The 18,007-nt window shown below is 36.9% G+C and overlaps 1 protein-coding gene across 1 annotated transcript; it reads left to right on the top strand.

Moving 5' to 3' along the window:
* The first annotated feature begins 6,018 nt into the window (after positions 1-6,018).
* Positions 6,019-16,736, top strand: LOC136062926 (helicase protein MOM1-like). Its single transcript, XM_065762661.1, has 6 exons — positions 6,019-6,963; positions 7,113-7,342; positions 7,474-7,578; positions 12,300-14,144; positions 14,445-15,032; positions 15,117-16,736. Exons 1-6 carry the CDS (start codon positions 6,129-6,131, stop codon positions 15,348-15,350), a joined length of 3,837 nt encoding a protein of 1,278 aa, XP_065618733.1. The 5' UTR covers positions 6,019-6,128; the 3' UTR covers positions 15,351-16,736.
* Positions 16,737-18,007: the final 1,271 nt, after the last annotated feature.

Here is an 18,007-nt window from a genome sequence, read left to right as displayed (position 1 = left end):
ATTGCAATCACTGTTGGGTCGCAATCTAACAAAAATTCTCAAGCCTAAACACAACTCAGTGGCAAATCACCAAAATTTCCATGGAAAACCATTTCAATACAATAAAAGGAAAAAAAAAAAAAAAAATCTATGAGACCAAGTTACCCACTCCAAACAAATAATATAAACTTCAAGGACGAGATTATAATATGAAAAAATTCATGGACAAGAAAGCCTTTTTTTTGTCGCTTAAATTTTTATTTATTTATTTAGTGCTTCATATTACCTGACGCCAATAAGGTCTTTCCAAGTTCCAACTCGCATCTATCAAGTTCAAGCATCTCTAATTCTCTATTATCTTTACAACAACAAAGAAAATTTACGAAATCAATTTCTGAAAGAATTAATCTTCTCTTAGATATTCTTAAGACTGGTTGTTTGAGGTTCTCTATTGGGCTTTGATAAAGCCTGTGCTGAAAATCTCTAATATAGAGGGCTATTCCTCCTGATTAAGACCCTTAAAATTTGGCATGATATATCAATCAAAAAAAAAATTAGCATCATTATAGTGCATTTTAAACAAAGTTTAGCTACAAAATTGGTTGTAACTTAAAGTTGCAACCTTACTCAATATCTTTTTATTGGAGGTGAATTTTAACAAATCCACCATTGAATTACATTTTCTTTTTATATCCTCCATACTTGCAAAATTTTTAGAAAAATAAAGATCAATAACTATGTCATCAATAAATTGTTTAAATTGCAAGCTTTTGTAGTTTAAAATTATGCATAAAATATAAGCTTATAGATTACATACTATATAATATCTGATTGACACAAAATTTGACATGTGTATTAAAAATGTAAAAAACATGCAATTTAACGGTTAGATTTTCAAAATATGTAGTATTGTTTATTTTAATGAGTAAAGTTGTAACCTAAGGTTACAACCAGTTTTGTAGGCTTGTAGCTAAACTTTGTTTAAGCCTTTTTTTCTTATATGCGGTACAGTCCGATAGAGGAAATTTGTATTTTCTTGGTAACAAGCCATTAATTCAAAGTCTAAGTTGTGGAGTTCTTTCATAATCTTAGACCACATTAAACTCATTGTTACACACCTTCATTATAAGTCTTGTACAAACTACAAAAAACATTCATTCAAATTAATTCAAATTAATTAAAGTGACCACTTTTAGTTCTCGACATATAATAGTCATTTAAGGAACTAATGCAATCGCTTTAAATTTCAATTGAACTCATTGTTACACACCTTCACATAAGTCTTGTACACACCACCAAAAAAAAAAAAAATCATTCAATTTAATTAAAGTGACCACTTTTAATTCTACATATAATAGTCTTTTCTTTTCTTTTTTCTTTTTTCTTTTTCTCATTTTTTCTTTTTTTTGAGAAACCACATATAATAGTTATTTAAGGAATTAAAAGCAATCACTTTAAATTTTAAATGCTAAAATCAGTTATTAGCTACCGTTTAAGGACCAAGAGTGCTTTTATTTTTTACTTTTTTTTTTTTTTATGGCCGCTTTTATTTTTGACCTTGGCTACCAGAAATTGAAACTTAATTGTATACTGTATTTTATTTACTTATTCTACAACAACAAGAAAGCCATTATTATTATTATTATTATTATTATTATTATTATTTATAACACTTCACGCGAGTTCACATCTCTCAATGCCATCATGGATGACCCAACAATAACAAATGGAAGTTTGCAGTGTCGTGTTAATCGTGTGCCCCATTGAATATATAAAGACCCTGTATAATTTGATAAGTATTCAACGAAAGAGATTCATAACTAATACTAATTGATGTTTATGAAACATATACCAAATCTATAGCGGATTTGACGCCTATAAGTAGGAGGAAAATGGCATGTTTAATCATTTTATTTTCCAGGATTAGGATTCACGAGGGTATGATTTATATATTAGATAGATTACAGGTGTATGAAATCCATGTTAAGCTTATCAATATGATAGACAACAAAAAATGATGGACAACAATATTATCATTCTGTAATACTTTAGGCTAACCGGACCTATCGTTGAGTCCCCACCCTTTTGCATCATTGATGCAAGAAGATGGTCCATCAATTTTTTAGAAGCGTATCACCTGAATATACAAACCCTACAATATATCCCTATGGACTTTTATTTTTTTGGGTCCATAGGGACTAATATATCCCTACAGACTAATTTAAAAAAATCATAATTAACAATTCAATAATCTAAGGTTTCAATCTAACTGTAGGTTATTCAAGGCCAGAGGAAGAACCCAAAAATGATTTTTTTTAAGGGCCTATATGGGTTGGGCTTTTACAAACAACCTTCACATTCCTAAAGAATTAGACTCGAGCTCATTATTACACGGAATGAGCTTGAGAGCTCATCCTTTCTTGCTTCGCCCAAAAACCCAAACTTCCTCATCACATGAATTGGGCTTGATGCCGATGAACATTATTGGTATGAAAAGCTTATACTACATGATGGGCTTACAAGCCCATCAACTCTTGACCCACTAATTGGGTCTAAAAGCCTAAACCTCCTTACTACATGGATCAAGTTTGGAAACACATGACTTCTGTCTGTTAAAGCCCAAGATTATTTGACTACGAAACAAAGTAAAAGCTCCACTCAAGAAAACCCTTTGAGCCATACAAATCAGCTGGACCCATGTTCTAGCACTAGCCTAGGGAAGGACCAATATAGCCTAACACATTAAGAGAGGAGAAAGCAAAGCAGAAGGGAGAAAGAAAAAATGAATGACCTAAGAGCACTCACAATAAATATGCTAAAACAACTCAAAAATTGTTTTAACATCTCAACCACACAAAAAATGCCCTATAACAAAGTTGCTATGGCTAAAATATTCAGCTATATTTTACCTTCATGCTACAGTGAGTTGTTATCAATAACAACTCAATGTAGTATGAAGGTAAACATAAAAAACTTTTTTTAATACTTCTCTCACACTATTCTCTCTCATTTCTTCTCTCTTTTTCTCTCACCGGTCTCACTTTCTTCTCTCTTTTCTTCTTTCACTTTTCTTCTTTCACCAGCCTTTGGCTTTCTTTCACTTTCTTCTTTCATCCCAAGAGAAAAAACTTTGAGATTTTAGGCTTGGGTCTGAGAAAAATTAAAAGAAATGAAGTTTGGGTCTAAACAAAATCAAAAGAAAGGAAGCTAAATTGAGGATGGTCAGAGCAAGGGTTGCGAAGAAAGGATGGTCGGAGCGAGGGTTTGTGGAGGTGGTGAGTGTGGGGTTGTGGGTTTGTGGAGGATGGCCAAAGCGTGGTGGTAGTTGGTTGCGAATTTGTGGAGGTAGGGTTGTGGGGGTGGTGAGTGTGGGTTTGTGGGAGGATGGCCAGAGCATGGTGGTGGTTGGTTGTGGGTTTGTGGAGGAGGGGCTGTGGGTTTAGGGTTGTGGACTTGTGGGTTTGGTTCAAACAAAAAGAGAAGAAGAGAGCCCAGAGAGAAGAGAAGAAGAAAGAGAGAAATGAATAAAGAGAGAGAGAGAGAGAGAGAGAGATAGAGAGATGAATAAAAATAAATAAATAGTTTTTAGGTAATGTGAAAAATATAAACTTCGATGTAGAGTGTATTGTAAACTGTGTTGTTAAAATAGATAAAATTGTTTTTTAAGTTGACAAATATTAAAAACCTAAACCTTCTTTCTACATGGATCAAGTTTGGAAGCACATGGCTTCTGTTTGTTAAAGCCCAAGATTATTTGACTACAGACAAAGTAAAAGCTCCACTCAAGAAAGCCTTTTGGGCCATCCAAATCAGTTGGACCCATGTTCTAGCACTAGCCTAGGGAATGACCACTATAGCCTAACACATTAAGAAAGGAGGAAGCAAAATAGAAGAGAGAAAGCGAAAAATGAATGAGCAAATGGCATAGAAGAAGGGCAAGTATCCCAACTTTTTTTTAGACACACCATTTGTCACACAATTTATCAGTTGTTTGGTGTCAATTGATAATTAGATTACATCACTCATATATGAATCCTAAACTTTTTGCATTGACACCCAAGCAAGTTATAGCAAAATGTGTATTAAAAGATGCATTCCTAGACCTTTTGCAAGTACCTCAAGGTTTCAAAATTTCATTTTTTTAAGTAACTCCTTGCTGCCAGCTTGAAAAAGCCAAAGACTAGGAGTAATTGTAATTGATATTTTTTTTTTTTTTTTTTTGANTTCACCACTTTTCATTTCAGTCCTTTAAGTTTAAATTTTGTCATTTTCCTCCTTGTATTTTCTAGGTTTGCTCTATGATCTTCATGCATAGAGTAGCCATTCGTATATATAACATTCTTACTTATAAAAAAAAAAAAGTTTAAATTTTGTCATTTCAGTCCTTTAAGTTGTGTCATTTCAGTCCTTTAAGTTTCATTCATCCTCAATTAAGTCCCTTGTTAATAATTTGTTAGTTGTTGCCGTTATCCCACCCAAACAACACCGTTTTTGCCCTTTATTTATTTATTTTAATTAATTAATTAATTTTTTAAAAGCGTTAATTAAAAAAAAGAAAAAGAAATTAATCAATGTCATCCCTACCATCTGAAAGAACACAATTGCAATCCCACCCACCTGATACCACAGCCCAGCCCGATACTGAGAGGGAGAAGGAGAGTGAAAGAGAGATTGAGAGGGAGAACAGGGAACTGGAGCCACTGAATCTGTACAGTCCGATCAGAGCAAAGCCGCCCAAGTCTTCCCTTTCAGTCTTATGGTTCCCAGAAAATGTAAATACCTTGGGCTCATAGGCTTCCCAAGGCATTAAGTAATCTCCCACTTGAGTTGCTAAATGAGTTGACATGTTTGAACTGGATTCTCCTCATACTCTGCACCTTAGCAAATCTGAAAGAAAAGCTCTGGAGGAGGAAATCCCTCATCAAAAGTTTAGGGAATCTGTTGCTTTCCACCACCATAACTCTATAATGACGCACTGCTTTGTTACCAACTTAGGATTTGGTTGGATAGAAAAAGGAAAACTAAGGAAAGAAATTGTTTTTATCAAGATAGGTTTCAGATGGAGGGACAACGTTTTTTTATTTTTTATTTTTATTTTTATAAATTTAAATTTAAATTTATTTATTTGAAGTTAACGTTTTTTTAAAATTAATAAATAAATATAAAATTAAAAATTAAATAAAGGGCAAAAATGGTATCTTTTGGGTAGATAACTGCAGCAACTAACAGATGGTTAATGGAAGACTTAATTGAGGATGAATGAAATTTAAAAGATTGAAATGACAAAACGTAAACTTAGAGGACTGAAATAAAAAGTGGTGAAACTTAAGAGGGTGAGTTTTGCATTTTGGCCTAAAAATAATTATTAAAGAATAAAATACTACCCACAAGCCACAACCCACCACCATGAAATAAAAAGTGGTGAAACTTAAGAGGGTGAGTTTTGCATTTTGGCCTAAAAATAATTATTAAAGAATAAAATACTACCCACAAGCCACAACCCACCACCATGAATACCATTCTCAGTGAAGTAAGAGATGACTAACTGATTCCCCCTTACATATACACATTTAACACCAATCTAGAAGTGTCATCTTTTTCCGTTAATTGTCAATCGTCAAGATTTCATCCAAAGCTGCAGTCCAAATAAATAAGGCAACTCTAGAAAGAACCTTTGATTTCCATATGCTCTTCCAAGGGAAGGATTGATCTCCATTGCCAACTCTCTAATTCTTTTACATTTTACTGCATTTGATTTGACGATTTTCTTTTGGTTGAGAAGTAAAAGTACTTATAACAAATCAATATACAATGATAAAAAAGGAGAATGATGGAATATACTAGCTATATACCTAAAAGTTCCCCAAAAGAGATGCAAAATACAAGGGATTTAAAAAAGCATGCATGTTGGAAGGTCTAACTTCCATCCATAGATGTCCAACAAGACCCAAGAAACTGGGACTTAATCTCTGTGTACAGTGTATGTTTTGGAAAATGCACAGCATATGTTTGCAACTGTAACGGTTCTTATCTAAACATTTTTTTTTTATTGACAGGCGATTGGTGGTTCTGGAAGAGATACTATTGGAGATATTTTGGATGACTTCCTGCGTCAAAGATTTGGTGCAGAATCTTATGAACGTGTTGAAATGGGTGTTATACGTTCTAAGAAGGAAGCTGCTATGAATATGTTCAACAACAAGGAGTGTGGGAGGTTTGTGTTTTTATTAGAATACCGTGCCTGTCTTCCAAGCGTGAAACTGTCATCGGTTGATACTGTACTAATATTTGATAGTGATTGGACTCCTATGAATAATTTAAGAGCTCTGCAAAGGATAACACTTGACTCACAGCCTGAGCAGATAAAAATATTCCGTTTATATTCATCTTTTACTGTGGAAGAAAATGTTCTAATCCTTGCAAAGCAAAAAAAGATATTTGAAAGCTTACAGAACATTACCCGGAGTACTAGTCATATGCTGCTCATGTTGGGGGTAACTCATTTATTTGATAATTTGGATAAGTTCCATTGTGGCAATACTCCAGCCTCTAGTGCAGGTACCGTGTCTGAACAATCACGGATGAAAGATATAGTCCGGGAGTTCTTGTCCATACTTCTTCAGAATGGTGAAGCCACTGACACAAGTAACTTGTCTATAATTTTGAAAGTTCAACAAGTAGGAGGATTTTACAGCATGAGTTCTCCATTGCCTGGGGAGCTTATAGTTCCTCCATCAGATGAATCACAACCCCACATTTTTTGGGCAAAATTGTTGGAGGGAAAGAATCCTCCATGGAAATATCGTGTTGGTTCATCTCAGAGGAATCGGAAAAGGGTTCAACATATTGATGAGTTGCCAAGGAGATCAGAAGTTGACAGTGAAGAAGTTGTAAAGAAACGCAAGAAGGTGGTCAACAGTAATGTTGATCCACCCTTTCTTAAATGTAGACCAGAGGAAAGAACAAATGCAGGGGACAAGGAAGGTAAATGTGACTGATTTAACTTTTTGGGGGGACATAATTCATTATTCGATAGGGCTTTTGTTGGTGGATAGAAGATTCAATATTTGTTGGAAAGGATTGTAGACTTAATTTATTCCCAAATATAACTTTCTAAAGCATCTCTTATGTAGGTGAGCATATTCTGTCTCAATCTGCCCGTGGGTCAACTGCTCTTGTGAATGATAACCTTCATGCAAATCATGCTCCTACCTCATCTTGGTTGGCTAATAGTATTTCAGAATTACCAGAAGGTAACATGAGTGAGTCTGAGGAACGGAGAAAATTGCATGATGCACAGAAGATTCTCCATCTTCTTTTGAAGCCACAGATAAAACAACTATGCCAAATCCTACAACTCACTGTATGAATCTCATTCCTCTCCTGATAAAATTTTATGTGTCACTTGTTGAGCTGCTATTGTTCTTTTCTTTGGCAATTATTCTTATCCATTTTGTTTACAACAATGATATTCATACACATTCCCTTAATCAGGAGGATGTCAAGGACATGGTTGAAAAGTTTCTTGAATATGTAATGACTAATCATCATGTCAACGGAGAACCAGAGACAATATTGCAGGCTTTTCAGATATCTCTGGTCAGAAACGTCTCCCTCATTTGCTTTTTTCTGGGAAAAAAAAAAAAATCTTCCTTCCATTATACTTGCTGCTCTGTCATCTGTTTGTTTTTGGAAGTATCTGTCATTTTCTGAACGAAATCTAAGCAATGGCGTTTTTGTGTATGAATATTAGAAATTGGTTAGATGAATGGTTAGTTGTATAAAATAAGAAGTCGTTATTATTTATGAATTTTATTTATTTATTTATTTCAGTTCAGTAGTCATTATTAGCCTGTTGATTTTGTCCCGTCCCTATAAATATTAGTAGCCACTTCATCATCTAGGCCCCCTTTTCGTTTGGGATGCTTACCGCTTACAATGAAATAGCAATGTTTTCTTTTAGGCAATATCCAGTTTAACACACCTTGAATAAAAAAATTCTCTCGATGGACTGACACCACTCTTTCAAAAATGGACCACTCTTCCAAAAAATTCTCTGGGTATAACACTTTGAACTTGTCATGCCAAAACATCACATGATTACTATCCCCTACATCACATGTTAACCCCATTTACCCCTAGCTTTAAGTGTGCTTCTACCAATATTGTAATGCCCTTTCCCTCCTTGAATCTGGACTTGAAACCATGGCTCCGCTGAGCCAGGAATCCATCATGTGGCTCCAACTACTCTCCTACAACTTGATGCCTGCGCTCTTTGGATCCATTACTTCCTTGAAACCACCGCTGCTAAGCCAAAGCTTACACTGTAACCCTTGCAGCAACTGTATTAGGGTGATGGTGCTCCACACTTAAATTTCTCCTTCTCGTAGCAAGTAACACCCATGGAGTTGTGCATTGGGCCAAATTTTGAGGCTCTTCTTTGGTCGAGAGAGCTCCTTCCTCTCTCTCTGTCTCTAGCTTTCTTTCTTTGAGAATATTGTCTCCTTCCCGAGCTCAGCACAAGTCACCTGATTACTTGTAAGTATGCACATAGATGGCCTAGGTCTGATGGTAAATCTTGGGCCGTCTACCTTCACATGAATAACCATTCCATTATAGGATCTATTACAGGATATTAAAAGTGCCCTTAGTGCTCCGCCGTTCAAACCCTTTCAGTGCAGCTGTTTAGATTGCCGGCCTTGGATGCTGCTATAATTTATCTACAGTTTTTGTTACTGCTGATTTCCTTGTTTCAGCCCTCTGATTTGGGATTGCACAAGGTTCCAGGGTTCTACTTCCAGCCCAAAATCTTTCCAACCACTACAATTCTGTCCCCCCGGAATAATGATCAAACCCTTCCATTTGCCACTGCAGAACTCTGTAATTGTCAAAAACATACCCCTAGAGTTGGACGGTTGCTGTATCAGCAACACTTTTGTCTACCTCTCTTGATATTCTTTTAGACTCCTTTTCCTTGTCTGTATCATAAACACTTTTGTCTCCCTCTCTTGATATTCTTTTAAGGGACAGGCTCCCCTCCCGTTCCAGTTTCTCCTATTTCCTCCAGTTTTTATCCGGATGCAAGACACGTGTCAGAAAAAATATCCAAAGGCACAAAACAAACCACCTAAAAAAAACCCAATTTATTATTCTCTCAGCAACCAACCTCTCTTGTCAAACCCACTGGACTGCTGGCCACTTCCCATAGCAGAGCCGCCACCGCCATGGCCATACACCAACACCATCATAGCGCTGCCAAGACTGCAAACATTTCGTAAATAAACTGGGTTTCAATAATTTTACGGTGGACAAACGCTTAAAACACACCCAGCATACAAACCCATTAATTTGTCTCTTGCCATTATCATTTTCATTCATTAGTTTTTTCTTTTTTTTCAATTTCCATAAATTTCATAACTACAACCTAATTTCATCCCATACTCTTTCTAGTCGTTCGTATTAATTTATTACAAACCCAAAAATAAAGCAATTGAAGGTAAAGACAATGTGAATTACAAAGGCAAACCAAGTGAACCCTGAACCCAAGGAAATGATTTTTAAGTTGAAGAAAACACAATTAAAATTTAAGAAATGGGAAAAGAAAAGGAGTAAATTATTTGAGGAAGCAAATCTTGAGAAATCTGAGGTTTTTCGGCAATGGGGATTGTCCTAAAAATTACGAAGTAATCTTTGGCAGTAGACAGCAACGGACTTGGCATATTTCTGGCTGTGGGTCTACCACTAGAAGTTGTTGGTGGTCTGATGGGTTTTGCTAGAGAGAAGTTGGTTGCTGAAAGGTTCCAATGTGAGAGAAGTAATTTAGTTTTTTGGGTGGCTTGTTTTGTGCTGTTGGATATTTTTTTTTGACACGTGTCTTGCATCTGGATAAAAACAGGAGAAAATGGGAGAAATTTGAACTGGAGGGGAGCCTGTCCCTTCTTTTAAACCCCTTTGCCTTGTTGGTCCTAACCAACTTACAGGATGGATGACAGCCATTGTGCACTTCTCTTCCCTAGGAAAACTGACCTCAAGAATTCATTTCCTCTCTCGTAAATTTGGAGTTGGAAGTACTAACCCCGTTATTCCATTGTGATCTTCAACGCTTTGTTTTCGATAAAAAATCTTCGTGTGCCTCACATGATGCCATGTTATAGTCTCTATATGCTAAACGCCTGGGTGACTATCACCTCTACTACCAATATGGAGCTCCAAAGGTTGCTGCCAGCCAGCAGTGGAGGAGGTTCAGTGTGGGGAGCTGGTGGTTCCCTAGGAAAGGGAAACAATTTGTCTCTCCAGCTTCTCTCAACAAAAAAATGAAACTTTTCACCTAACCAATTCCACCAACCTATTAGTAAATCTGTCACTCTACTCTGCATCACGCAATTTACTTACTCCAAAGAGACTGAAACATAGCCCCAGTGCACCAGTAAACTCACAATTTACTTACTCCAAAGAGACTGAATCCTAGCCCCAGTGCATGAATAATTTCACAATGCAGTAAAAGATGATACCTCCGCTCCCTAATCCTTACTGCACCAATCCATTAACTTGTTACCCCTTTTCTAAGGTTATAATTTGTTTGAATCCTCCTCCATGCTGCAGTCCACACAAAGAAATCTCCCTTGAGCCTCGCACTGTTATATATTTTTCCCTTTAACTTAACAAATATTTTACGATCACATAATATTTCTTATGCATTTCTCCACTTCATTCACCTTGCTCTTATCCTATGATTCACATCCTCTTCAATTTCTCCATCTTTAGGAATAATTGATCCAAGATATCAAAAGCTCTAGCTCTTTGGTATCTCTTGGCCATTAAGTCTTACAGCTCTTCATCTTTATTTCTATCTTTACTAAACTTACATTCTATGTATTCCATTTTAGTCCCGAAAGACTCTAGATTCTAAAGCAGCCTGCCAAATTTCTAACTTGCCCTTAACTTCATATCTAGTTTCATCCTCTAAAATTATATCATTTGTAAAAAGCATACATCAAGGGACTTTCTCTTGAATCGATTCAGTGAGCTCATCCATCACTAATGCAAAGAGATATGGACTAGTTACAACTCCGTTATATATTTATCCTTAAAATCAACTTAATATCTTTAGAGGAACTTCTTTCTTTTCCAAAACCCACCACATAACCTCACTAGGGATTCCATATGCTTTCTCGAGGTCAATAAATACCATACGAAGATCTTTGTGGGTCTCTGTATTTTTCTATTAGGCTTTTACGAAGAAAATAGATTCCATGGTTGATCACCTTGGCATAAAATCAAATTGATTCTCCAACATTGTTTTTTTGTGTCTCAACCTATGTTCAATCACCCTCTCCCAAAGTTTCTTAGGGATTGACTGTGAACAAAATATACAGCACTAAATGCCGACATAGGCAAAGTTAAAATTCTAGACTCAACTAAATTACCAAAATATTCTTAATTTGAAGGGATTGTAGAAAGTACAGTTTTTCTGCTAAATACAAAATTAACCATAGCTTAAATGACATCCAAATCAAAAACTGTTTTAGCCCTGTAGGACAAATAACTAGACCTTTAAAACCTCACAACCTTTACTTCAATTGTACTTCACACATGGGCACTGTAAAATAAATCCTAAGTTGTCAATAGACTCAATACTTTAGTGACTCTATACTAGTAGTTTGGTTAGAGGGAACGAAATATTTTGGTACCAGTTAATATCCTTGTACCATTTCAGGGTTACCACTATTTTGTGTGTATTTATTTACTTATATTTTTATAAGCATAGAAACTAAATCCACATATTTTATAACCCCTCTATATTAGCCCGACTAGCATATTTTATAACTATTTTTTTTTTCTTCTTGTACTGGCTGTAACACCTTACAAATCACTGGTACAATCGGTAATGGCCAGTATTTTATTCGTTATGTTTCAGGGGATATTTGTACTTGATGGTATGTATTGACAACATTGAATGAATAGATGAATTTGCGAAATAGTAACAAATTAATCTTAAATGGCTGCATCACTTGCTGCTTATTGTTGAACTCAACTAAAACTAAAGCACAATCTAAAAATATGATGTGGCTGGTTAGACATAGAAAACCCACTGTTGATACTTTTTAATTATGTGGGGGTTCCCTTTGGTTTTACTTGGGTGTGATACATGCCTGTGTGTGTATCTCGATAACAAAAATAGCAATATTTAAAGATGTCATTATATATTTTACAATTCCACTTGGCTTTTGCCTGCATGCATGCAATTATTTTTTATTTTCCCTTTTTATAATACTACTTTGGCGCTTCTAATGACCACTGTTGTACTGTTTAAATTTCAGTGTTGGACTGCAGCTTCATTGTTAAAGCACAAAATTGACCACAAAGAGTCGCTTGCACTTGCGAAACAGCATCTAAATTTTGACTGCAAGAAAGAAGAGGTGGACTATGTTTACTCATTGTTGCGGTGCCTGAAGAAAATGTTTTTATGCCGTACAGGGATTTTCAAAGTTTCAGATTATCCAAATGTTTGCGAATTGTCAAGTAAAGGTGTTACAGATGACCATTCACATGCAAGGCTTTCACGTTCAATGACATCTAGCCCACAAAAGGTGAATGGAGAGGTTGAAGCTCTGTCACTGCATCAAGAATTCTCTGATAAACAGGTCCTTTCCCAGCTAGGATCAGTGCCTGAATTTAGATTTGCACTGAAAGATATCACAAAAAGTATCAAAGAAATTCAGAAGAAGTGTAACAAGCAGTTGATGAAAGTTAGTCAGAAGCAAGAGGAAGAAAAGAATGAGATTAAGCGAACTTATGAGGAAGAAAAGTCACTTCTTGAGAAAAAGCACAGAATGGAATCAACTATATTCCGTACTTGTTTGCAAAGTAATATTTCTTTGAGAGCAGATAAGCTTAAGATATTGGATAACGAACATGTAAACAAACTAGAAGTACTGGCACAGCAGCTAGAAATACGCCTAAAAACTCTAGAGGATATGCATCAAGCTGCAAGAAACAAGTTGGCTGAGAGGGAGGCCCGCTGGGTGGAAGATGTAAAGTCCTGGGCTCAAGTTGAATTAATGGGCAAGACATGTTCAAATGGGCCTGAGTGTGGAGTGAAGTGCTTGCAGACAACTGAACAAGTTACAGTTCATGCTGGTCCTAAGAATGTTGCGCCTGTTTCTGGTAATCTATCAGAAGAGTGTATTCCTCGCGAAACTGCACCTAGTTTACCAGGCCATGGATTGGGATTTATTGAATTACCAGAAAATGTGCCTGACAAAGCTGTTGCATGCAGCAGTGCTGTTGAAACACTGGCTCCCCTGCATAGGCCTGGTACTGCGAATGATGAATCAAATACCATCAGTTCTGAGAGTGTCTCAGTTATGGGATTTGTGAATTGCAATGGAACTGGCACTTCAGGTGATGTTCAAGCGAAAGTTGGCTCTATTAATCCTTGTACCAAAGAGTGTAATCGTGATGGAGCCACTTCTAGTATGCCAGATGATGAGGTTCTACTGGAAGTGCCTGAAACTGTCAGTTCCAGTGATGGTACCAAGAAAGTGGTCCCATCTTCATCTGAAGAAGGGAGAGACACATTAAGTGTGCCTCATGGAGAAGTTTTAATGGGAATTCGTGATAATTCAACTGAGTTTCCAGAGAAGGTACTCTCATTGAATTTGTCTTCTACTGAGCAGATTCCTGATGAGGCTACATTAAGTGTGCCTGGCACAGAGGTTCTGTTGAAAGTTCCTGAAACTCACAATTCCAATGATGGTCTGCAAAATGTTGTCTCTGTTGATGGATCCAGTCTACCAACTGAAGGGGTTCCATTTGGAGTTCCTGAGACTGTTAGTTCCAATGATGGTCTGGAGAATTTTCTTTCTGTGACTCCGCTTTCATCTGATGAACAAATTCTTGACAGAGCTTCATTAAGCATGCCTAATGGAGAAGTTCAATTGGAAAGTGCTGCCAGTAAAGCGTTGGAGTTTGATAACACCAACAACCACAATGATGGAGCATATGCTGTGGCCTCAGATAATTTTATTAGAGTTGACCAGCAGGATGGAGTGGATAATACTATCAGTCAAAACTCTCATTCTCAGATGCTCTCTCTGGTAAATTCACCTTCAGTGCAGCCCATGACAACCTTGGATCAAGGAAGTCCTGTGCCATTTGAACAGGTAGTGTATTTTAGTGTCAATATGTATCATAATCACACTGTTGGTATCATATGGCATTATATCAAACCAATGTAATATTGTGATTTCCTTAGTAGTGGACTATGTATTCTGTGTTGGAAATTCCAGAGGATTGTTTCTGAATATATTTAGAGGTGTGTTGCAGCACTCTGTTTGACTCTTATTGTGATATCATCTTGCCCATGTTTTTGGTCCATTTTCTGCATCAATAATATCTGTTGAAAAATTAAAAATAGAGATTGTCCTTAGCTATCCAATTCTTATTGATGAATCTGTTTCCAGGCACTCCAAGATGAATGCACACCAATCTCCACCTCTGCCCAATTTCCAGTTAGAGATGCACCAGCTAATGAGATGCAGAATACTTCGCAACAAGTTGAATCTTCAGTATCTAATCGAGATGAAGCTGTGCCTTCCAATCGATTGAATCATGAAGCAGCCACAACAGAGCCTTTGACGCAAATACAGCTGTTATCACCTGCAGATTCACACACTGGCAATAATGTTGATTTACCTTCAACTGGTGGAATCGAACCTCGGCTAAGCTCTGGAGCCCCTACATCCAACCAACTTGCTCAGACTCCTACACAAGCAGTTGAGAATCCTGTTGAGCTTTCAAGTCAAGCTGTTTCGCAACCTTCAACATCTTATGCATCACATTTGCCCATTGATGCACCTATGGTTGGCTTGGGAACACATTTATCAGACACCAGGATGATGCCCACTACAGAAATTAGTAATCCTCCTATTCCAAATGCAGCCCCTGTGGCATCCAGCATGTCTTTGCTTTTGTATCCTGACCCACTTCAATATGAGTTTGAAAGAATACGTAAAGAAACGGACCAAGCCGAGAACTCCCATAAAGATGCAGTCAGTTTCCAATTTATTTAGTTGCTTGTTTAGTTATCATTACACTTTTTATTATCTAACTGCCTTTGTTTTTCCTTGGAGCAGAAGTTGCAGCTCAAGTCTGATTGTGAGAAGGAGATTGAGGAGCTTTCTGCCCAAATTCGTCTGAAGTATGACATGAAAATTCAGGAGGTGGAATCTGAATTTCTGCTTAAAAAGAAGGAACTGGATGCAAATCGTAACAAAGTTCTAATGAATAAGATCTTGGCTGAGGCTTTTAGGTCTAAATGCATGGATCTTAGGGTACCTGGTCCATCAGGAATGCCGCGAGGTATGTGACATCTCAACAGCTTTTGAATTTTTAGTGCTGTTCTTTAGTTCACTGCTCAAATTAGTTGTCAGACAAATGACCTTGTTCAAAAGGTTTTTATATTTGGTGAATCTATAATGTATTTGGCTTTCATCAAATTTTTTTTTTTTTGGGGTTAAAAATTGATTACTTTTTGTTGTTTGATTTTCAACATAGGGTAGCTGTTGCAAATCATGATTATGTTTAAAGCTTTATGTAAACAATTTTGAATAGAAGATATAACTTGTGTAGGATGCTTGTGACACAAGCTGTGTGAAGGCAATTATGCAGTCTTCTAGTTTCTGGACAAGGCTATTTATTTGGATGTATTACTTTTTATTAGGGGGGCAAAAAGAATAAGTTTTCTAGAGTTTCTAAAGCTATGAAGGTTTTTTGAGGTTTGTGTGATCCAACCTTCTTCAAGGTTTGATGTCAAGGAAATCCTAGGTTGAAGTTTATTTATTCTCTCTCCTTTTTTTTTTCCCAGCAACCTGAAACCTTGCAACCACACAATTTGTCACCTTTAGAGCTTAAAATTCTAAACTTCAGAATCCTAAACCACCCATCCATCAAATAGTCCCAAATAACTCACAAACAGCCCAATTATTGTTCATTGTTACTGTTTACAGCCTTAGAATAGCGAAACCTAGATCTTGGTTTTCCCTTTTATTTCATCACCAAATTATACTATTCCTTTTCATCATTAGAAATCCTATATGCTTACTATTTTCAGCCTTTTCCCACCCAACCCTAACCCTAATTTTTCATATCCAACTTGTCCAGGAATTGCCAGACCTGATTTGGTGTTACTCCATTTGTCCTACCTACATTAGCTCGGTTTGACTGTTTGATTAGAACCATCAGAAAATTTTGGCTGAATGTTGGAAATTGGGTCAATTGATATCCCTGCTTGCTTGTGTTTGTTGAAACAAAGAAAACTCTACTAATCTGTTGGGATTTGGGGCTTGCAAAAGCATGTTCACACTAACAGTTGAAAATATTGATTGTGGGTCAGCTAACTTTAAGTCGACATCCGGATAATGCCAACTGAAATCCACTATCAACAATTTGGATTACAACTACTCATTTAAACCTCACAAACTAGACTCTAACAAACACAATCGTAAACACAACTCTTAGAAGCACATAGAAACTCACAAACCTCACACACAAACTCATAATCCCAAAGCCCCAATATACCCAATACCTGTTGCACACTCATACAAAAAGGGGGGAAAAAAACTCAATAACTCAAACATACAGGTATCTTTCAACTGCAGAAACACTACCAGACCATTCTTCACACAAGAGGACTGCTTTGGATAGAGCTCCCACTTGGGGCTAAACACACCAAACCTTCTTTTTTTTTTTGATAAGTAATAATGATATATATTCAAGAACACCACCTTATGCAAAAATACAAAAGGCAGAAAGAAAAATACAAAGGGAAAAGAAAGAGAAGAAAGAAAAAAGAAAAAAGAAAAGAAAAGATACTAGTGACACAGGAGAGAGCTAAGAAAACTAGGGAGAGAATCACTAGAGGTGAGTCCCCAAGCCCTAGACCAGTCAAATAGAGAGCCACCAAAGGAAGCCAATAGCTGGTCATCCAAACTATCCATGTTCTCAAATGTCCTCTTGTTTCGCTCCCTCCAAAGACACCACATTAAGTATAAAGGAGCTAAATTCCAAATGCTAGATGAATGCTTTCCAAGCCAATTCCACCAACCAAAAAGAGTACCCGCAACCGATCTTAGCAAGACCCAAGAGATCCCAAAAGATCTAAACACCAAACTCCACAACCGATTAGCCTTACTACAGTGAATTAACAAATGATCCACCGTCTCCCCATTACACCGGCACATGATACACCAATCAACAAAATCCATCCTTCTACCCCTCAAATTGTCACCTGTAAGGATCCTATCCCATACAGCCGTCCACATAAGGAAGGAAACACGCCAAGGAACCTTAACCTTCCAAACACCTTTCCAAGGAAAAATAATGGGCAATGGACTTCTCAACTTATTGTAAAATGATCGAATATCAAAATCCCCATTCTTTGTCAACTTCCATCGCATACGATCTCTATTCACAGAGGGAGGTAGATTTGAGTCTAAAGTACGGAGAAATTCATCCACCCCACCCATTTCCCAATTATTAGGTCTCTGAGTAAAATGAACATCCCTGCTTCTCCGTTCCTCTATCCCCAACCGTTCAAGAGAAGGGGCCACCGATGCCTCTTTATTGGATGCAATCCCATACACACTCGGGAAAGTCAATTGAAGTGGAAAATCCACACACCAATGATCTGTCCAAAGCTTAACTCTATCACCCACCCCCACCTCAAAGCGAATATTTTTGCTAAAGTCCTCCCAACCTGTGCGGATACTTCTCCACATGTCACACCCATGTACCCCTCTACCTAGCTTGGAAGACCATCCCCCCCATTCCTCCCCAAACTTTAGAGCTACAGCCCTTCTCCAAAGCCTTATCTCCTCAATCCCGAACCGCCATAGCCACTTCCCTAATAAGGCTTCATTAAAAGTAGTTAATTTCCTTTTTTTTTTTTTTGATAAATAACGTAAGAATATTATTAATAATAAAAAGATTGCCAAACCGAGTACATTGGGAATGTACTATGGAGGCA

Source organism: Quercus suber, unplaced genomic scaffold (genome assembly GCF_002906115.3).
Source record: "Quercus suber isolate HL8 unplaced genomic scaffold, Cork oak 2.0 scaffold_467, whole genome shotgun sequence".
NCBI lineage: Eukaryota > Viridiplantae > Streptophyta > Magnoliopsida > Fagales > Fagaceae > Quercus > Quercus suber.
The sequence above is the reverse complement of the archived record's forward strand: the minus strand, read 5'-3'. Positions and strand labels throughout refer to the sequence as shown.

What these genes read in the sequence shown, in the direction of transcription:
- LOC136062926 (XM_065762661.1), top strand. Translation starts at nt 6,129, where the DNA reads ATGGGTGTTATACGTTCTAAGAAGGAAGCTGCTATGAATATGTTCAAC. An exon ending in AGGCTTTTCAGATATCTCTG is followed by an intron (nt 7,579 to 12,299) that starts GTCAGAAACGTC and finishes TTTAAATTTCAG; the next exon opens with TGTTGGACTGCAGCTTCATT. An exon ending in GTCCTGTGCCATTTGAACAG is followed by an intron (nt 14,145 to 14,444) that starts GTAGTGTATTTT and finishes ATCTGTTTCCAG; the next exon opens with GCACTCCAAGATGAATGCAC.